Source organism: Balaenoptera musculus, chromosome 5 (genome assembly GCF_009873245.2).
Source record: "Balaenoptera musculus isolate JJ_BM4_2016_0621 chromosome 5, mBalMus1.pri.v3, whole genome shotgun sequence".
In the NCBI taxonomy this organism is placed as follows: Eukaryota; Metazoa; Chordata; class Mammalia; order Artiodactyla; family Balaenopteridae; genus Balaenoptera; species Balaenoptera musculus.
The window spans coordinates 53,198,395-53,221,072 of NC_045789.1; the positions used below are offsets into that span (position 1 = coordinate 53,198,395).

At 34.1% G+C, this 22,678-nt stretch overlaps 1 protein-coding gene across 1 annotated transcript; it reads left to right on the forward strand.

Annotated features, from left to right (window-relative positions):
- The first annotated feature begins 214 nt into the window (after positions 1-214).
- SULT1B1 (sulfotransferase family 1B member 1) lies at positions 215-14,215 on the forward strand. Its single transcript, XM_036853512.1, has 7 exons — positions 215-485; positions 767-895; positions 4,580-4,677; positions 6,441-6,567; positions 7,209-7,303; positions 9,270-9,450; positions 14,008-14,215. The coding sequence occupies exons 1-7, from the start codon at positions 338-340 to the stop codon at positions 14,118-14,120; spliced, it is 891 nt and encodes a 296-aa protein (XP_036709407.1). The 5' UTR covers positions 215-337; the 3' UTR covers positions 14,121-14,215.
- Positions 14,216-22,678: the final 8,463 nt, after the last annotated feature.

Consider the following 22,678-nt stretch of genomic DNA (forward strand, 5'->3'; position numbering starts at 1 on the left):
TAGGTCCAGATATTTTTTAGCATATTTCTGTGAAGTGGGATTTTTAATTCAAAGTAAAATGTGCAGTTCTATTTCTTTCCAAAGCTTCCATTAAAGACCTTTGATCTGCTTGTCACTGAGCCAACTGCTTCTCTTGCAATCTACAGCTGTACACCCATAAAAATGCCCTTTGTATTTAGATCTCTTGTGCTCAGTGTGTTAAAGGCCAATTTTACTGTCAAGTTGCAGTGTCTTAATAACATTAGTTACTCAGTTTCTTATTTTTTATCCTCTTTTTTCTCCATGATTTGATTACTATTAAGTATTCTATTAAGTATTTTTACAGTCTGGAGAAAAGATGACTTCCCAAAAAGATGTCCTGAGAAAAAATCTGAAGCTAGTCCATGGCTGTCCCATCACCTATGCTTTTGCAAACAACTGGGAAAAGATTGAACAGTTCCAAAGCAGGCCAGATGACATCGTGATAGCCACTTACCCCAAATCAGGTGAGTTTTGTGGCCTGACAAATGCAGGTCTGACTTCAGCTTTTGTTTCCTGAAAATCAACTTCTCTACAAAATCGTTAACATCCTAAATAAAATTAGTATTCCTAAAAGTCAGTCTAGCCATCTACTTTGAGTATATTAAAATGGACATTTGGGGCATAGAAAGGGAAACTCTGCAGAATTAATTTTCTAAGATAATATATTAAGATGGCAGGCTTCCAACTGGGACTGTTTGCCCCCAGATTCAGGTGAAGGTTATAAAAATGTTGTCTTTTGCCACAGGTACCACTTGGATTAGTGAAATTTTGGACATGGTTCTAAATGATGGAGATGTTGAAAACTGTAAGCGAGATGTTATAACTGTGAAAGTTCCAATGCTGGAAATGGCTCTTCCTGGACTAAGGACTTCAGGTAATTTAAAATCACCCAGGAATTATAATTTTGTAGTAGTATTTACATCACATATTAAATACTGTATTTGTGATGTCCATTCAAGGAAAATGGAGTATATTTGGTAACACAAAATGGAAGTTTTGCAAGCAGTACAATAAGCAAGGCATACAGAGAAACTGTAGTTTATTCCATTGCATGCACATCCAGGTATGCTAATCAAAGATAAAAGAGTTTTGTTATAGAAAACAACTAAAAATCTCATTGATAAAAAAAATGTTTCTTATCTTTTACTGAATTTTGTTGTATAAAATTTGGCAGATTAGAACAGTAATTTCTTAATTTAGAACATTGCTGTAATTAAATAAATAAGAAGTACCGATGCCTCATAAAATATAAAATTTATTATTAATACAATTCATTTTTCATTGCACAAATATTTACTGAGTGCTTCTAAAGAACTATGCACTGTGCTACGGACTAGATAAAAAATGATCAGTAGGGGCTTCCCTGGTGGCGTAGTGGTTAAGAATCTGCCTGCCAATGCAGGGGACACGGGTTTGAGCCTTGGCCTGGGAAGATCCCACATGCCGCAGAGCAACTAAGCCTGTGCACCACAACTACTGAGCCTGCGCTCTAGAGCCCATGAGCCACAACTACTGAAGCCAGTGTGCCACAACTACTGAAGCCTGCACGCCTAGAGCCTATGCTCTGCAACAAGAGAAGCCACCGCAATGAGAAGCCCTCACACTGCAACGAAGAGTAGCCCCTGCTCGCGGCAACTAGAGAAAGCCTGCGCACAGCAATGGAAGACCCAACGCAGCCAATAAATAAATAAATTAATTAATTCTATTAAAAAAAAAAAGATCAGTAAATTAGATGTCCTATCTCCAAGGAGCTTACAATAACATTGTGACATTAAATAAGTAAAGAAACTAGCAATATACGAATATTGTTAGCCTAACATATCAAGAGAATAGGGCTCTACGAAAGGGAACATCAGGAGACTTTACTTTAGATTGGGTAGTTAGAGATATCAGCTCTGAATGGAGACCTAAAGCTTTGCACAATGCTGGAGAAAGCATATTTCAGGAAGATGAAGCATTAGGTATGCGGACCTAGATGCAGAAAAGACCTAGGTGTAGTCCAGGGACTAAAAAATCAACCACCACCACCACCAACAACAACAATGAAAGAACGGAAAAGTGAGAGGCAAAACAATTGGAAACTAGACAGGGACAGATCATGCAGGGCTTGTAATTCTTAAGAAATACTCAGTGAGCTAAGAGAGAATCAGCAGAGTAGGGTATCATGTAAGCAAATGAGGTTTCAAAAAGCGAGGGCTAGCTTTCAAATGCTGCTAGAAACCTGGGATAAAAAGACAGTATTATGGTGGTGAATGTCTATCAATGTAAACAGCAGAATTCAAATTCTCTCCCCTACTGGAGCTAGTTACTTCCACAGGCAGAGAAGGACCAGCTGAGAGGGTATCATTCCCTCTGTGTGGTTGCCTGAAGTCAGAGAGCAAATGCTAAAGCTTGAAACTAAAGGATTATTCTGGGACAAGCAACCAAAATGAGTACCGAGTGAGTTAAGACTCCAGAACCATAGAAAAGTATGAAATGAAAAAGTGATAGAATCAAAGTAATCAGGGACAGAGGAGTCAGAGATTACTGGTGAGAGACGGAGGTTGGGGGTGGGGCGTGAGGCAGTGTAGCATCGCCAGAGAGTGAGTAGGTGAGGCTCAGCAGGTAAAGGAGAGTAAACTGACACTCAGATTTCCTCTGCAACCTGAATGTGCATACTTGCGATGTCATTACATATTCCCAACATTCACATTTAAGTATGTAAATGGTTCATTTAAAGGACCTCACGTGGCAAAACAATCACAAGACAGAAGAGGTTGAGAAATCTTTCAGTGAAGTTAAGAGATGGAAGAGGAAGAACAGATAGTGAAAACTTTATAAAAGAGACAGGCATAAAATTTCATGTCATGGACATTGAGGCAGAGTGAGTTGTGGAAGATTATGATTTCTCATTTCTAAATACTGGATAAAATGGCTGCAGCTACCAGGTCAGTAGAAACATAATGAATTAGCTGGTGGAATTTTACAGGTGTATAACTAATAGTTCCAGATAAAATCCAGGATACCCAATTAAATTTGAAAATCAGATAGATACCTCTTTTATTTAGTATATTTCAAATATTGCAGGGGAGATACTTACAGGTATCTGTTGTTTATGTGAAGTTCAAATTTAACTGGGATTCTTGCATCTTTATTTCCTAAGTCTGTCAACCCTATCTGCATTGATATTAAGTGGTTCTTCTTGATACCACCATGTGCTATGAACTATTCTCTACAGAATATTCACTGGTGAACATAACAAGTTACTCTTCTGCTCTTATGGAATCTCCATTCCAGTGTGTGTTTGGGAATGAAGATGGGAAGAGGCATGGGAACTGACAACAAACAAATAAATAAGCATAAACTGTGAGACAAAATATGTGCTGTATAGAACATTTAAAAAGGATGATTTATTAGAAACTGAGTGGCTTTTTAACATATGTAGTTAGTTTTGTGAACAACTGAAGCATAGGATTGCTTTGAATGAGTGAGTCATACAATTTGGGGCAGGTGTGCCTTTGTATGCAAAATATGGGAAGATGATATACATAGGATTAACAGGTAATCTAGAGGTTAGACTGGGTGTAAGTAATATTGTGAAAAAATGTACAGGACTTTAAGATTGACTGGATGTGAAACCTGAAGGAGGAGACAAGAATAATTGAGATTTTAGGGACTGACGACTCTATATGGGATGGCATCATTAACAGATAAATCTGGGAAGTGATAAAGGCCACTGAGTCCATTAAAAAATCATAACTTAAGGGTTAGTCCAGCTCTTCCTGGTCTATGTCAGAAATTGTCCGAGTGTGCCTTTACCCCAAAAGTGCCCTCAGACTGGCCGAGTCACTTATAGATTGATCTAGGCCCCTGGGCTCTTCCTAGCTCTTCACGTAGAAAATAAATGGATACTTTCTGTCACAAGGAAGTTCATATAACCCTTAACCAAAGACTTAATTTAAAACTAAGTTCTATTACTTATTAGTTGTATGTCTTTAGAAACTTCAGCCAGCACCTAAAAATTGCACAAAAATTTCGTTTTTTATATGCGTAGTATATATATATATATGACACATAAAGGAAATAATGAAAATGCAGGTACAACAGGTGATGCTCTACAAAGATATCATCTATACTACAATAGCTGCTGCATAACAATAGCCAATATGTGAATTACCAGTTATCAGTATCTCTGACATACAGGAAACATTTTTGTAATTACTTGTAATAATGCAAAGGCATGATAAAACTCCAAATTGCTAAGGTTGGTATTATTACTTGTCATTTTGGAGATGGATAAAGTGAAGCCTAGAGACTCTGGGATACTTTCAGATGTTTCATGATGATTAAGTGATAAAGTTAGGATTTGAACCCAAAGAGGCTAACCGCAGAACCTAAGCTCTTAACCATTAGAAAATATTGGCTCTTAGAATCCAGATAAATGATGCTTGAGATTGGTTCAAAATTTAGCAGCATTATATAGTGGTCAAAAATATTTTGAAAAGTTGGTTAAGAAAATCCAGAAATGCAGGCTCCTTGGAGACTCTAGTATCTCCATAACCAAACTAAATTTCCCCAGGTATAGAACAATTAGAGAAGAATCCATCACCCCGGCTTGTGAAGACACATCTACCAATTGATCTCATTCCTAAGTCTTTCTGGGAAAACAACTGCAAGGTATGCTCTAAACCGCAAGTAAATTTTTTAATGTAACTTTTAACCCTTTTTCGCTCACATAGTAAGTAAAGTAATTGCTCAAATGTTTTGTTTATCTGTCACCATGAGAAGTGAGCTACATTTAAAAAAGTGTTTCGATTAAAAGAATACGTTTTAGCCTAAACTTACAAGCTCAAGTTTTCCAAAGTTATGCAGCAACAAAACCCTTATCTCAGCACAATATTGCTACTATTATTTCCCAGCTGTCTTATATAGTCTGGCCTTCTCTGAAAACTCAGCATAAGGATATCAATTCTTATTTAATAGTTTGGTAAAATTCTTCAGTGAGACATTTGAGCCTGGATATTTGCTTTGGGGAAACTTTTAAATTTAAAACTCATTTTTTTTTTCCCAATAATTGTGAAGCTATTCAGATTGTCTATCTGGCTTTTGCTAGTTTGTGATATGTGAGGAATTCTAAGTTGTTGAATTTTGTAATGAAATGTTGTTAGTAATATTCCCATCTTATTCTTTCTTTTAACAGGCTTTTTTTTTTTACAACAATCTTATCTATTTTTAAAGCAAATTTATTTTGACAGAAAATTGAGAGGAAGTTAAACAGGTTTTGCATATATCCCTTTCTCCCACATATGCATAGACTCTCCATCATCAATATCTCTGACCTCTCACCGGAGCGATACATTTGTTACAATTGATGAACCTACATGGACACATCATTATCTCCCAAAGTCCATAATTTACCTTACAGTTCACTATTGGTGTTGTACATTCCATGGGTTTGGACAAATGTATGACGACATGTATATACCATTATAGTACCATGCAGTGCGGTTTCACTGCCTATAAATCCTCTGTGCTCCACCTATTCCTTTCCTCCCCCCAACCCTGGCAACCACTGATCTTCTTATTGCCTCCATAGTTTTGCCTTTTCCAGTATGTCATATTGTTAGAATCATACTTATGTAGCCTTTTCAGATTGTATTCTTTCACTTAGTAATATGCCTTTAATATTCTTCCATGCCTTTTCATGGCTTGATAGCTCATTTCTTGTTAGTAATGAATAATAGTCTATTGACTGGAGGTACCAGAGTTTACTTATCCAGTAACCTACTGAAGGACATTATGGTTGTTTCCAAATTTTGGCAATTATGAACAAAGCTGGTATAAACATCCATTTGCAGGTTTTTGTGTGAACTTTATTTTTCAACTCCTTTGGGTAAATACCAAGTAATGCAATTTCTGGATCATATGGTAAAAGTATATTTTGTTTTGAAAGAAACAAGTGTCTTACGAAGTAGCAGTACCATTTTGCATCCCCACCAGCAATGAGTGAGAGTTCCTGTTGTGCCACACCCTCACCAGGATTTAGTGTTGTCACTGTTCTAGGTTTTGGCCATTCTAAAAAGTATGGAGTTGTGTCTCGTTGTTTTAATTTGCATTTCCCTGATGAAGTAAGATGTTTGGTATCTTTTCACACTCTTATTTTTCTTTTAATAGCTGCAAGATTTGTTGTGATATCCCCTGTTTTTAATTGATACTAGTAATTTGTGTCTTCTCTATTTATTTTGTCAGTCTTGTTAGATGTTTATCAATTTTATTGATTTTTTTAAAAGATCCAGCTTTTTGTTTCATTAATTTTCTTACTATTTTCCTGTTTTTAATTTCATGGATTTCAAATCTGTTGTTTTACATGCCTACTATATGTTATTTTTTTTCTTAAATAAAATATCATGTATTTGATTTTTTTCATCCTCACCCTGCAGATGATTTATCTGGCTCGAAATGCCAAGGATGTTGCAGTCTCATTTTACCATTTTGACTTAATGAATAATTTACAACCTCTTCCGGGAACCTGGGGAGAATATCTAGAGAAATTCTTGACTGGAAATGGTAGGATGGCCTTGGCTAAAAATTAATGTCATTTAAAAATTATTTTAAAAAATAATATTAACCATTACAGGTATGAATTTTCCTTTCAAAACACTTATTTTTCCAAATCAGTAACAAGTACATTCAAATACCATTTAAAGATTAAATCAAATACATCTAATATTTTACTATGACATTCAATATATAAACCTGGTATTAAACATTGGCTTAATGAAAATATTCTTGAATCTCTTTTCAGTTGCTAAAAACCCATTCTCAGTTCCTGCTCAGAACAGAAGTTGTTTAACTTGCCCAAATCATTAGTTAAATCTGTTACAGATATATTTATAGTACTTAGGTAAATAATTGATTGAGTACTTCATAAAAGAATAGTTTTCTTCTGTGTGAGGCTAAGTATAACCTATTAGAGGTCAATGTATTTTCATTTGAAATGCGTCTTTTGTACTTAATATTTTTAAAAATCTGATTGTTTGTACATCCATAAATGGCTGATGGTATATAACTGTTTAAATTGGCTTTACAGTCTCAGTTCCCTTGAGTACTAAATTCCACAAAATGTTTGTCCACTTTGACTTATTGTTCACAAACAAACCTTTGATTTGATGAATGTGTATGGAAATAGACTTTTTCTCTGGTTTTAGTGGCCTTTGGCTCCTGGTTTAATCATGTTAAAAGCTGGTGGAAGAAAAAGGAAGAACACCCAATACTTTTCTTATTCTATGAAGATATGAAAGAGGTAAAATGGTAGAAATGCATTCTAGATAATTCTTCAGCTACATCTTGGGGTAAAAGGATTATTATATTTTTTCAACTTAATCTATGGAGTCCAAAATGACATGATCTCTTTGCCTATTTTCCATGCCTGCTTACCCAAATCTTGCTAAGATCATTAATGACGCTAACTGAAATCAATGACATTTTTATCCTCTTATCCTTTTTAACCATTGTGTTTCTTTTGAGCACCTTTTCTTTTCGAACTTCTCTCCTACATTTAATTGGCTATCACACTGTCATGGTTTTCCTGTGAATCTCTATCACTTAGTCATTTTTCTTCTTGAACTCTTGCTATAGTTTGATGATCATGTCCAAGCCCACTGTTGCCAAAACTATTTATGTGCTAATGACCCACCAAAAACTCCATTTTAACTTCTACCCTGAATTCAAACCCATGTTTTTATTAAAACAACCCTCAAATTTAACATGTTCAAAACTAAACTCATCTTGCTTCTCTCTCTCCAACAGGTAATACTTTTCCTTTATTCTCTCTTTTGGTTAATGATGTTTGGTTGTTCATTCAGTGTTCAAAGCTTGAAAGTAAATTGTCCTCACTGGCTTTCATGTAGCTGATATGGTTCCACTATATCCTGAACATCCCATTGTTTCACATGCTCTAACTATTATATCTTTCAAATGTGTCCTTCTCCTTTACATCAGCTCGGTGCTTTGTGACCAGGGGTGGGATAGGGAGGGTGGGAAGGAGATGCAAGAGGGAGGGGATATGGGGATATATCTATACATATAGCTGATCCACTTTGTTATACAGAAGAAACTAACACACTACTGTAAAACAATTATACTCCAATAAAGATGTTAAAAAAAAAAAGACAACAAACTGAGATTGCAAAAAAAAAAAATACACAAGCACATACATTCACCACACACACACACACACATACACACACACACACATACATAAACACACAGAGAGTTAATAAGACATATTATTAAATGCTGTTGCTTCCCTACTACATAACAGATACAGTCCAAATCCTTCAGCAGGACATCCAAGTATGTTCTCAATTTTACCCCAATTCATCTTTCTTGATTCATAGACTCTCCCAATCCTATAAACAACTCAGCTCTAACTGCAACCACTTTGCTTTTTTTCCTCCCTTGAACACACTGTGAGAACCTATACTTCCAAGAATTTTAACTATTTTCTCTGCTGGGAATTCACTCTCCAATCGCTCAGGAGACTGCATCTTGGTAAACTCTGACTCATCTTTCTAAACTCAGCTTAGATGTTACCCCCTCAAAATCTTTCTAGATATATCTATGTAGATTTTAACTTAGCTTCCTAAAAAGCTATAAATATTAAGTTTATGTCATTAGAATCTGAAAAAATGATTTCTTTCTCAGATTTTTTTCTTCTTATTCTCAAAGACCAATGAATAATTTATCTTTGATATGATATCTTTGCAACTTCATTGGAGTTTATTTTTAATAATTTACATCCAAGCAAGATTTCATCAGTATTTACACTTTAAAAAAATACCTGAAGTTTTCCCTGAATTTATTATTTTTGTTTTTAAATATTATTATTAAGAATAAGAAAGCAATTTTGATGAAGAACAGAAAAAGGAATAAAGGAAGGAATAAAGGAACAGAAGGAATAAAGGAACAGAAGGAATAAAGATACTGGGTCCCTAAAACATTCACATTTCAAATCTGATTACAAATTGAGCTTAAAATCATTGCTATAATCTTTTTCTCTAAATACTGTTAATATTTAGGCCAAGATTTATTCTTATTGTATTTTGAATGAAAACTAAAAATATAAGATTTAGAACAAACAAAGTAGTTCCAGTCTACTTTTACTAAACATAAATTATTGATTTTTTCATTTTTATGATTTTTTTCACATTATGTTAATGAATTATTGTTTACCATTTTCTTGGATATGTCTCTTTACCCACTGATAGAATCCAAAGAAAGAAATCAAGAAGATTGTTAGATTTCTAGAGAAGAACCTGAATGATGAGATCTTGGATAAGATCATCCATCATACCTCCTTTGAAATGATGAAGGACAACCCTCTGGTGAATTATACACATCTACCAAGTACAGTGATGGATCACAGTAAATCCTCTTTTATGCGCAAAGGTTAATATTTTGCTGAGTTTAATTTTCCTTTTTGGTTTCTTATGAATTACTCTGAAGTGAGGATTAGCTTTGTAATCTCTACCAAGTTACTTAGCCAGTTTTGATGTCAATTTCTTCATCTGTAAAATAAGGACACTAAAAATACCTACCACAAAAGTTGCTGAATTAGATTAGAAATTATTAAAGGAAATAATGCATGTAAACACGTTATTAAAGTACCCTGAGTACTTGATACATATTTCTCCTTCTATTTACTACCCTGCTAAAAGGGAGTGTTTTGTCAATTCTGATGTGAGTCATTCCAAATTTTTTATTACTAAATCTTAAATCTTTGTTTAAATTGGCATAGGCCTCCTTCTTCTCCCCAGTAATAAACTAATGTCACTCAATACAGTACCATCTTCTTTAAAGACCCCTTATCATTTAGAAAGCAGTGGTCATTTTGTTAAGAAGGGTTCACCAAGAGTAACGACATTTTTTTACCATATGGGAAGTTTTTGCTCCCTAAAAATACTGTCTGAATTATAGGAAAACATGGAATCTAAAATTAAGTTAAAAAGATGACAATAGAGAAATATGGCATTCACTGTCAAAATACAGCTCTATTTCCATTAAGGCAAATACTGTATATTATGGTTTATTGTATATGGCTTGTGTTAAAAATGTGTTATTAATGATAAAAATAATGCATTTAACAAATTATTAACTTACATTTGAGAAGTTATCCACCTAGTCTTGCCACCTTTCTTTTCAATGTCCTTTACTGGGTTGGAGAGAAAAAGATAAAACTTCAGTTGGTGTGCCAGGAAGTAAACACAACCCTAGGAATATATTGTGCATATGAACATGTGGATCAAAACCCTCAATTTTGAAAGAGTTATATGATTACAGATATTTCTAACACAGTTTTCTCTGTACCTTAGTGTAGTCCTATACTAAAAACACTAAATTATGTTTTTCTTTTAATTTTCAAAAACACTGCACTTAAAAAATAAGCTGTGGTATAAGAGGGCAAGGCAAATTTTTCATTGTAAATGGTGCATTACAAGTTTGAACAAAGAAGACTGATACATGCACAGCACACACACAACACACACACATGTTTTTCTTGTGGAAGAAACAGAGACAAAAAACCTCTTTAATTAAACAAGGCAAATTTTCATTATGCCAGATCATTGAATGTAACTTCCAGGAGAGTTTTATCCCCAGTCATATGAAAATTGATACGATCCAATGATATCTCATTAGGGTATAAGGATAGATGAGATAAGCTCAGTATCTGGATTCCATGCTTTCGTCAACTTCAAAGGAAAAGGGTATATAAGAGAGACAGTCTTTACATCCCCTCTGGGAGTAGTGAAGAACATAACCTTTGTGGTCAGATTGCTCTGGAATTTATCAAGGCTATGCCACTCACTGAACCTTTGACTTTGCATATATTAATAAATCTGCCAAAGTTTCGATTACATCACTGACAAAATGAAGAAAGGAATAACACCTATAGCACAAGTTTTGGGGGAGGATTTTGGTAAAAGATATATAAGCATTTACTATATTTTTTCTGACCAAAATGATATACACAAAAGTAGCAAGTCATATTAGTCTAATATGTTTTAATCTAATAGTTTGTTTCATCTATTCATTTATTCATTCATGCGTTCAATAACACTTAAAGAATACCCTTTATTCATTAGTTAATACTTATGAAAAGCTCTTCATGAACACCTATATGCAGCTCATATTCTCTAGAATATAAATGACATGTACATCTGCTTCAAGAAGCTCATAATGTAATACAAGAGGCATTCATGTAATGAATATTGAAAAGGGCTCAAAAGTGAAGAATGAACAAAGGGCCAGGCATAGTTTGGCCTTCAGTCTTGAAGGAGTCCATGCTGGATAAATCAAGGTCAAAATTTAGTCACACAATAGTAACGATGTTAGGGAGAGGATAGATAATGTCCAATGTTTATGCCTATGTCCCAAACAGCAACAAAACAGAAAACCCTGGGATTTGGCAAGAATTTATTTTATCAAAAAAATGTTTATACTTCCCTCACTCTTGTGAAGCAAATGTGTTTGTGTATATAGTATTTATACTCAAAATAGAAGATTATTAGAATACTTTATATATGACTCTTTATTGTTTAAATCTGCACTTTCTCTTTTCAGTGGCATCTTTAGAGATGTACTATCCCAGATATGCACTACCCTCACATACATTGCAAAGAACTATTATCATTTGGTGAAAACAGTATAAAGTAAAATAACCAGGGAAACAACCTTGTCTATGGGGATGTTTTCATTAAAAGGGTTTTAAATCTTCATGAAGAAATCATGGGTTAATAAGGCTTGAAATTCAATACGATTATATTTAATATCAAATAAATTGGCAAAATTAATGTTTTCCTCCAAACACATTGGCAGTACATTAAAAAATTATTAATTTTTCAAATATATATTTTTAAGTATCCAGTATAAAAGATTAAATGTAAATTTATATCCCAACAGTTCCACTTTTGTAAAAATGGTTCAGGGATTTTATGTGTTTGATTTTAATGCTATTCTTCTCCTCTAAAATTAAAATAAGATATGTCTAGTGAATTCAGGAAACACAAATATCATCCAAATATCATAACATCCTCATTTATTATTTTTGTGAAATGATACTTATCAGCTTTCTGTTTCATGGTTTGATTGTGCTCATGACTAGTCCTTTGTACAGTTTCCAAAAGTAACTCATGAAATGGAATACTCCCTGATCATTGATCCAGTGACCAGTGGTAACCCGATGACCTAGGACAATTAGAAACACTAAAAGAATCTCTTTTAGGAAACTATTTTACAGCCCATAAATTTAGACAAGAAAATTAACCCTTCTTATAATGTATTTTTAAAAGCCAGACTCCACACCTTATTTTTTATAAAGGAGGCAAGAATATACAATGGAGAAAAGACAGCCTCTTCAATAAGAGGTGCTGGGAAAACTGGACAGCTACATGTAAACAAATAACATTAGAACACTTCCTAACACCATACACAAAAATAAACTCAAAATGGATTAAAGACCTAAATGTAAGGCCAGACACTGTAAAACTCTTAGAGGAAAACATAGGCAGAACACTCTATTACATAAATCACAGCAAGATCCTTTTTGACCCACCTTCTAGAGAAATAGAAATAAAAACAAAAATAAACAAATGGGACCTAATGAAACTTAAAAGCTTTTGCACAGCAAAGGAAACCATAAACAAGACCAAAAGACAACCCTCAGAATGGGAGAAAATATTTGCAAACGAAGCAACTGACAAAGGATTACTCTCCAAAATTTACAAGCAGCTCAATATCAAAAAAACAAACAACCCAATCCAAAAATGTGCAGAAGAACTAAAGAGACATTTCTCCAAAGAATGTATACAGATTGCCAACAAACACATGAAAGGATGCTCAACATCACTAATCATTAGAGAAATGCAAACCAAAACTACAATGAGGTATCACCTCACACCAGTCAGAATGGCCATCACCAAAAAATCTACAAACAATAAATGCTGGAGAGGGTGTGGAGAAAAGGGAACCCTCTTGCACTTGGTGGGAATGTAAATTGATACAGCCACTATGGAGAACAGTATGGAGATTCCTTAAAAAACTAAAAATAGAACTACCATACAACCCAGCAATCCCACTACTGGGCATATACCATGAGAAAACCATAATTCAAAAAGAGTCATGTACCACAATGTTCATTGCAGTTCTATTTACAGTAGCCAGGACATGGAAGCAACCTAAGTGTCCATCGATGGATGAATGGATAAAGAAGATGTGGCACATATATACAATGGAATATTACTCAGCCATAAAAAGAAACGAAATTGAGTTTTTTGTAGTGAGGTGGATGGACCTAGAGTCTGTCATACGAGTGAAGTAAGTCAGAAAGAGGAAAACAAATACCGTATGCTAACACATATATATGGAACCAAAAAAAAAAAAAAAAAAAAAGGTCATGAAGAACCTAGGGGCAGGATGGGAATAAAGACGCAGACCTACTAACGAATGGACTTGAGGACATGGGCAGAGGGAAGGGTAAGCTGGGACAAAGTGAGAGAGTAGCATTGCCATATATATACTACCAAATGTAAAATCGATAGCTAGTGGGAAGCAGCCGCATAGCACAGGAGATCAGCTTGGTGCTGTGTGACCACCTGGAGGGGTGGGATAGGGAGGGTGGGAGGGAGATGCAAGAGGGAGGAGATATGGGGATAAATGTATATGTATAGCTGATTCACTTTGTTATAAAGCAGAAAGTAACACACCATTGTAAAACAATTATACTCCAATAAAGATGTTAAAATAAATAAATAAATAAAAGCCAGAGTCTGTTTAATTATAGATGGGAGTAATTACCAATAAAAAAAAGAAATGACCTTTTAAAGTATTCTAATACAAGGAAAGTCTTCCTTTAAACTGTTTCAATCTTTTCTTTTGGTATACATTAGCTTTTCCTTCATAATGAAAATATTTTATTCATTCATATGTTTTCTTATTTGTAATTTTTAGGGATTGTAGGTGACTGGAAGCATTACTTCACTGTCGCCCAAAATGAGAAATTTGATGCCATTTATAAGAAGGAAATGTCTGAAACTGAACTTCATTTCCGCACAGAGATTTAAAGAGCCTAAACTGAAAATCTGAAGAGAGAAGTCTGACCTGCAGTTCGTTGAAACAGGGGCAGTTATGACTTGATTTGGGCAATCGAATGGTTTTATAAAGGGAAAAAAATGTGCTTTTAAAACTTTGATTTTTCAGTGTTGTTAATCAAGTCCCCACTCAGCGAGCTTCCAAATTCCCTAAAATTAGGACAAACTGTTACCTTTTTGTAGGCTATTCCTGCCTTTTCCTAGACTCGCACTGACAAGAGAGAAAGTTTCCTACTCAATCTCCATATATTGTGGTTTAAAATGAAGTTCTACTCCCTACTAACCTAGCCCAAGAAATGCTGCTTTAACACTGACACTATGTTTCATAGCTCTGCCCCAATTTCCCTTTCCTAAAAACTTGACCCAGGATGCTCTCTTCCATTGCTATCTTCTGGGTTTCATGTTGTTCCCTGAGTCATAGCTCATCTTGTAGTGTCTCTCTTGCAATTATACGGTTCATGTCCTAGATAGTATGGTTCAGATTTTGGAAATGTTATTTCCATACCTAATTTCTGTTTATCCAAATTTCTAATTTCTGAGTATGTAATTTTCGAGTCTCTAAAGGTGAAAGATCATCATTAGTCTCCCTAAGGCTCTCCCCTGGGAACAGGAGCTCTGGTCTGAGAGTCTGGGCCGAGGGCTGGAACCTCTTTCCTATGGAGAGTCTTTCCAAAATTCAACAGCTTCTTCTGAATTCTTGAGAATTTCTTATTGCCATGATATGGTTACCATTTGGGAACTTTGGTTTCTTCATCTTGTGTCTGAACAGATGTGTATCCCTTAATACCACTTTCAATACCCTAGATATAATCACATCTACCGCTAAAACTTTCCCAATCTGGTGCCTACAAGAGACTCTCTAGGCTGAATCTCCACTACACCCTCCAGACCCAATGTCCCTTCTACCTACTTTTCCACACTTAGGTCTATCTGCTGGTCTCTTTGATAGATGTTTCTTTGAAACATAAGTCTTTAAGTAAATGTTCGTAAGTTTTAAGGTAAATTTTACAGGAAATGTCTCATTTAATGAGATACATTAGCATTCTTTTATTTTTAGTTGAAGCATCGTTGTTTTACAATATTATATTAGCTTCAGGTGTACAACATAGTGAGTCAATTTTTTATAGACTGTATTACAAAGTTATTACGAAATAAAGACTATGTTTCTCTGTGCTGTACAATATATCCTCATTGCATATTTATTTTACACATAGTAGTTTGCATTGTTTAATCACATACCACTATTTTGCCCCTCCCTACTTCCCTCTTCCCACTGGTAACCACTAACTTGTTTTCTATATCTCTGAATCTGTTTCTGTTATGTTATATTCATTTGTTTTATTTTTTAGATTCCACTCATAAGGGATAAGGTAGAGTATGTGTCTTTCTCTGTCCAATTCATTTCACTAAGCATAATACCCTCTAAGTATATTTACATTATTGCAAATGTCAGAATTTCATTCTGCCTATGACTCAGTAATATTCTCTGTGCATATTTATCCATTCATCATCTTCTTTATACATTCATCAGTTGATGGATTCTTAGGTTGCATCCATATCTCATCTATTGAAAATAATGCTGCTCTGGACATTGGAGTGAATGCATCTTTCAAATTAGTGTTTTTGTTTTCTTTGTATTTATACCCAGCAGTGGAATTGCTGGATGATATGGTCATTCTATCTTTAGTTTTTTGAGGAACCTCCATAATGTTTTCCATAGTGCCTGTGCCAATTTATTTTCCCACCAACAGTGTACTAAGGTTCCCTTTTCTCCACATCCATGCCAAAACTTGTTATTTCTTGTCTTTTAAATGACAGCCTTTCTGACAAGTGTGAGATAATGTCTTCTTGTGGTTTTGATTTGTGTCTCTCTGATAATTAGCAATGCTGAGCATTTTCCTCATGTACCTGTTGGTGGTCTGTATATCTTTTTGTAAAAATGTCTATTCAGGTCTTCTGCCATTTTTTGATTGAGTTGTTTGTTTTTTTTTGATATCGAGTTGTATAAGCTGTTTGTATATTTTGGATATTAACCTGTTATTAATCATATAATTTGCAAATATTTTCTCCCATTCTCCCAGTAGGTTGTCTTTTCATTTTCTCTATGGTTTCCTTTGCTGTGCAAAATGTTCTAAGTTTAATTAGGTCCCATTTATTTATTTTTACTTTTGTTTCTTTTTCCTTAGGAGACAGAACCAAAAAAAAATATTGCTATGATTTCTGTCAAACAGTGTTCTACCTACGTTCTCTTCTAAGAGTTTTACGGTTTCAGGTCTTACATTTAGGTCTTTAATCCATTTTTATTTTATTTTTGTATAAGGTGTTAGAAAATGTTCTAATTTGACTTTTTTACACATAATTGTCCAGTTTTCCCAGCATCTCTTATTGAAGAGACTGCCTTTTCTCCACTGTATATTCTTGCCTCCTTTGCCACAGATTAATTGACCATAAGTGTCTGGGTTTATTTCTGAGCTCTTTATTCTGTTCCATTTATCTATGTGTCTGATTTTGTGCCAGTATCGTGCTGTTTAGATTACTGTAGCTTTGTAGTGTAGTCTGAAATCGGGGAACATGATACTTCCAGCTTTGTCCTTTTTTTCTTAAGATTGCTTTGGCAATTCAGGGACTTTTATGGTTCCATGTATATTTTAGGATTATTTCTTCTAGTTCTGTGAAAAATGTCATGAGTATTTTCTTAGGGATTACATTAAATCTCTAGATTGCTGTGCATAGTATGGACATTTTAAGAATACTAATTCTTCCAAACCAAAAACACATGCTACCTTTCCATTTTTTTGCATCATCTTCAATCTCCTTCATCAATGTTTCATAGTTTCAGCATTTAGGTCTTTCACCTACTTGTTTAAGTTTATATTTTTGATGAGATATTTAAACAGTATTGTTTTATTGCTTTCTCTTTCTGAAAGTTTATTATTAGCATATAGAAAAGCAACATATTTCTTTATATTAATCTTGTATCCTGCAACTTTACTGAAATCATTTATTACTTCTAATTGTTTTTTCATGGAGACTTCAGAGTTTTCTATGCACAGCATCTTGTCATCTGCAAATAATGACAGTTTTACTTCTTACCTTCCAATTTGGATTCATTTTACTTTTCATGTTTTATTGCTCTGGCTAGGGCTTTAATACTATGTTAAATAGAACAAGGATGCTAGAGTGGGCATCCTTATCTTGTTCCTGATTTTAGAGGAAAAGATTTTAGCTTTTTACCATTGAGTATGATGTTAAGTGTGGGTTTGACATAAATTAAATAGCCTTTATGAATTCCTCTATACCAACTTTGATGAGAGTTTTTACTTCATCAAATAGGTGTTGAATAGGTGTTAAATTCTGTCAAATGTTTTTCTGCATTTATTGAGATCATCATGTGAATGTGATGTATCACATTGATTTGAAAATATTGAACCATCCTTGCATCCCTGGAATCAATCCCATTTGATCATGGTGTATGATCCTTTTTATATATTGTTAAATTTGATTTGCTAACATTTTGTTGAGGATTTTTGCATTTATATTCATCAGAGATATTGGTCTGTAATTTTCATTTTTTGTTATTGTCTTTGTCTGGGTTAGGTATCAGGGTAATGGTGGCCTTGTATAATGTATCTGGAAGAGTTCCATTCTCTTCAATTTTTTGAAATAGTTTGAGAAGGATAGGGATTAGCTCTTTTTTACATTTGGCAGCATTCCCACTGTGAAGTCTTCTGGCCCTGCACTTTCATTTCCTGGGAGTATTTTTTAATTACTAATGTAATTTCACTACTAGTGATCAGTCTGTTTCAGATTGTCTATTTCTTCCTGATTAAGTCTTGGAAGATTGTATGTTTCTAGAAATTTCTCCATTTCTTCGGAGGTTGTCCAATTTGTTGGCATATAACTGTTCATTATATTCTCTTGTGATTTATTGTATCTCTGTGATATCAGTTGTTATTTCTCCTCTTTCATTTCTTATTTTGTTCAGTTGGGTCCTCTTATTTTCTTGATTAACTTGGCAAAAGGTATATTAATTTTGTTATCTTTTCAAAGAAAATCTCTTGGTTTCATTGACCTATTCTATTTTGTTTTTGTGGTCTCTATTTTATGTATTTCCTCTCTTATCTTTATTATCTTCCTTCTGCTCACTTAGGGCTCTGTTTGTTCTTCTTTGTTTTTAATTCCTTTAGATGGTTGATTAGATTTTTTTTTCTTTAGGTAGGCCTGTATCACTATAAACTTCCCTCTTGGAACTACTCTTGCTCTGATTTTCAAAGTTTTGTTTCAATTCTCATTTGTCTTGAGGTATTTTCTGATTTCTTTTTCCATTTCTTCATTGACCCATTTGGTTTTTAGTATCATATTGTTTAGTCTCCACATGTTTGTGCTTTTCCATTTTTCTTCCTGTCATTGATTTCTAGTTTTATACCATTGTGGTCAGAAAAATTGCTTGATATACTTTGTATCCTCTTAAGTCTGTTGAGACTTGTTTTGTGGCCTACCATGTGATCTATCCTGGAAAATGTTTCATGTCCATTTGAAAAGAATGTTTATTCTGCTGTTTTCAGATGAAATGTCCTGTAGATACCTATTAAGTACAACTGGTCTAATATGTCATTTAAGACCACTGTTTCCTTATTGATTTTCTGTATGGATGATCTGTCCATTGATGTAAATTAGGTGTTAAATTCTGCTATGATTATTGTGTTATTGCTATTTTCTCCCTTTATGTCCGTTAATATATGCTTTATATATTTAAGTGCCTCTGTATTTAGTGCATATATGTTAGAGTGTTATATCCTCTTCTTGTATTGGTACCTTTATCATTATATAATGCCATTCTTTGTCTTTTATTATAGACTTGGTGTTAAAGTCTATTTTGTCTGATATGAGTATTGCTACCCCCACTTTCTTGTCATTTCTGTTTGCATGAAATATCTGTTTCCATGCCCTCACTTTTAGTCTGTGTGTGTCTTTGGCCCTGAAGTGAATCTTTTGTAGGCAGCATACTGAATGGTCTTGCTTTTTTAATCTAATCAGCCACGGCATGTCTTTTTATTGGAGCATTTAGTCCACTGACATTTAAAGTGATTATTGCTAGGTATGTCCTCATTGCTATTCTGTTACCTGTTTTGTGGTTGTTTTTGTCATTCTTCTCTGTTCTTTTCTTCTTTCTTTCCTTGTGGTTTGATGATTTTCTTTAGTGGTATGCTTGTGTTCCTTTCTCTCTAGTTTTTGTGTGTCTGTTGTAGTTTTTTTTATTTGTGGTTACCATGGGCTTCCTATATGTAGACCTATAACTGTATCTACTTATTTTAAACTCGTAGTCATTTAAGTTCAGACACATTCTAAAAGATCTATATTTTTTACTCCCCTCCCCCCACTTCTTTTTAATGTCTTATTTTACATCTTTATGTAGTCACTTGAAATGTCAATGGACTAAGTGCTCCAATCAAAAGACTTAGTGTTTATCCCTTTATTGATTATTTAGTTATACTTGATTTTACAATTTTTAGTCTTTTAATCATTGTTCTAGCTTACTTAAGTGGTTGATCCTCAGCCTTTACTATATATTTACCTTTACTAATAAATAAACTATATTTACCTTTATTAATAAATAAAAATGGGATTTTTCCTTTCCTATAGACACTTCTTGCCATAGCCTATTCTTTTTCACTTAGAGAAGACCTTTTAACATTTCTTTTGGGATAGGTTTAGTATTGATGAGCTCCTTTAGTTTTTGCTTGTCTAAAAATTTCTTTATCTCTCCTTCAATTCTAAATGATAATCTTTCTGGGTAGACTATCCTAGATTGCAGGTTTTTCCTTTTCAGCACTTTGACTATATCATGCCACTCCCTTCTGGCCTGCAAGGTTTCTGCAGAAAAATCAGCTGATAACCTTATGGGCATTCCCTCGTATATGACTTTTTGTTTTTCTCTTGCTGCCTTTGAATTCTCTCTTTATCCTTAACTTTTGCCATTTTAATTATGATATTTCTTGGTGTAAGTCAGTTTGCATTCATCTTGTTTGGGACACTCTGTGCTTCCTGTACCTGGATATCTGTTTCTTTCTTTAAGCTTGGGAAATTTTCAGCCATGATTTCATCAAATACATTTTTGACCTTCTTTTCTCTCTCTCTTCTCCTTTTGGTACCCCTATAATGCAAATTTTGGTATACTTAATATTTTCCCAGCAATCCCTTAAGCTACTCTCATTTTAAAATTGAAAAAAAATTTTTTCCTGTTCTGATTGGGTGATTTCCATTATTTTATCTTCTAGATAACTTATGTATTCTTCGGTATCACCTTTGTCTTTCACAGTTGAGCTTCTCCACGGCCACTCCCACTTTTGTCCTGGTGTGGAGCTGCACCACAGAACAAGTGGGGGCAGTTAAAGTGTTAGGTGTGGGTTGGGACATGGGCTGTAGCACTCCTTACACCAGTGTAGAGCTGCATTGCAAGTAAGTAGGGCCAAAGTGGTGGCTCAGCTCAGGCTGTGGTGTGCACCAGTGTGGTCACAGGAAACTGGCCAGTGACTTATGCAGTTTCAGTCTGCCTTCTCTTCCCCATTTGGGGAATAAGCAAGTGTGTGCATACTCCTCATGAGTGGAGTCCAGGCTTCCCACAGTCCTCCTGTTAGTCCCACCAGCATTTCAACCAACCTAGGGGACTTGTCTTCCCAGTGCTGGGCCGCAGGGCTGGGGCATCCAATCTGTGGCTCAAACCACTCACTTCTAGGCAGGGTCTCCATCCATGTAATCTCCCATTTTTTATGAATCTTCTCCCAGGGGCATAGGTCCTGACCATATCACTTCTCTTCCCTTCCTACTTGATTCCATACGGACCTTTCTTACAACCTTGGTTGTGCAATAGTCTTTTTGCCAGTCCCCAGTTAGTTTTCAGTGAGAATTATTCCACATGTAGATGTATTTTTGATGTGTTCATGGGGGGAGATGAATTCCACATCCTCCTACTCCAACATCTTCATCTCCTCTTGATTCAATTAGCTATTAAGTCCAGATATGATTACACACTGATAAAATCATATAGAATTCAGCATCAATTCTACCCTTGTTCAATTTTGTATTGCTATAAGTGTTGAAAAATTACTGTGAATAAGTAAATAAGATGATAGGATTTTTTTCCCCAATGTCATTCAGTTCTCTAAATTAGTTCTGACAAAATTCACACATCAAAAATCATCAAAATCATAAAAACGTTAAAGATATATTGGATGACAACTCTATTAGACACTCCTTCTTTGTTATTTGCTAAAAGCAAAGAATTGAAAGTCATCTGATGTTCAAAAGGATTTTCTACCCAGTAAATAGAATCATGCTTTGTCTCAATTCTAATAAGGGTGCTAAAATGACTTTACCAAGACTTATCATACAATTTTTAATTAGTTCTGCTACATTTTCACTTAAAGGCAAATTATTTAACCTGAAAAACATAGAAAAAATTGGGAAAAGAAAGTATTGGGGATTGATGTATACTGTTTCCAATTCAACATTTTTGATAAAATGTTTTTGTTGTTGTACACTTTATTTTTTAATTTTTTAAATTTTAAAAACATTAAATTTTTTTTCATTGAAATATAGTTGATTTACAGCATTATGTTAGTTTCAGGTGTACAGCAAAGTGATTCATATATGTACATATATATATTCTTTTCCACACACTTGAAATAAATTTTCTTTAAAACTTTGGGATTCATAATTACCATATTAAATCTGCCATTTAAATGTATTGGTAATGTCAGTCCATATTGTCATACAATTAAATCAGATTTATTTTTATTAGTATTTTATTGTTTCAAGAACCCTGAAGATTAGTAGATAAAAACTACTATATATAAAATAGATGAACAATAAGGTCTTACTGTATAGCCAGGGAATTATATCCAATATCCTGTAATAAACCAAAATGGAAAAGAATATGAAAAAGAATATATATATATATATATATATATATATATATATATATATACATATACATATATATATATCTGAATCACCTTGCTGTACACCAGAAACTAACACAACATTGTAAATCAACTATTCTTCAATATATATGTATATAAAGGCTTGGTTAGTTCAGGTTTAAAAAAAAAAAAAGAGCAATGAAGAACAGTCAAGTAAATTCAGACAAATGGTAGAAGTCTACAGTATTCGCAAGCATCCTCATTATCACAGCTTCTCCTTTCCAGAATTTATAAAATTATAAGCTAATTGCTTAAACCTCAAAATGTTTAGGTACATTGAAAAAAGAATCAAGTGATTTGCAGTTCTAAGGATGGTGTATTTGTCAGCATTAAACTCTCTAAAGAGAAGACCATACTAAATTAATTTTATTATGTAATAGAGGGACAGGCCTTAAAGAAAAAGAGAAATGGCTAGATTTTTCATTTACTAGACCTCAGTTAGATTTCTATTTTCATCTTCTAGTCTAATTAGCAGTTAAGTCCAGAAGTTTATGGATCATATTCCATGGAATCCCCAGAGTCTGCAAAGAGGCCAAGGGACTGGGGATA

Bases quoted from the DNA above. Each gene is read 5' to 3' on its own strand.
- SULT1B1 (XM_036853512.1), top strand. From the start codon at position 338: ATGACTTCCCAAAAAGATGTCCTGAGAAAAAATCTGAAGCTAGTCCAT. The intron at 4,678-6,440 runs GTATGCTCTAAA...CTCACCCTGCAG, and splicing joins TCTGGGAAAACAACTGCAAG to ATGATTTATCTGGCTCGAAA. The intron at 6,568-7,208 runs GTAGGATGGCCT...CTCTGGTTTTAG, and splicing joins GAAATTCTTGACTGGAAATG to TGGCCTTTGGCTCCTGGTTT.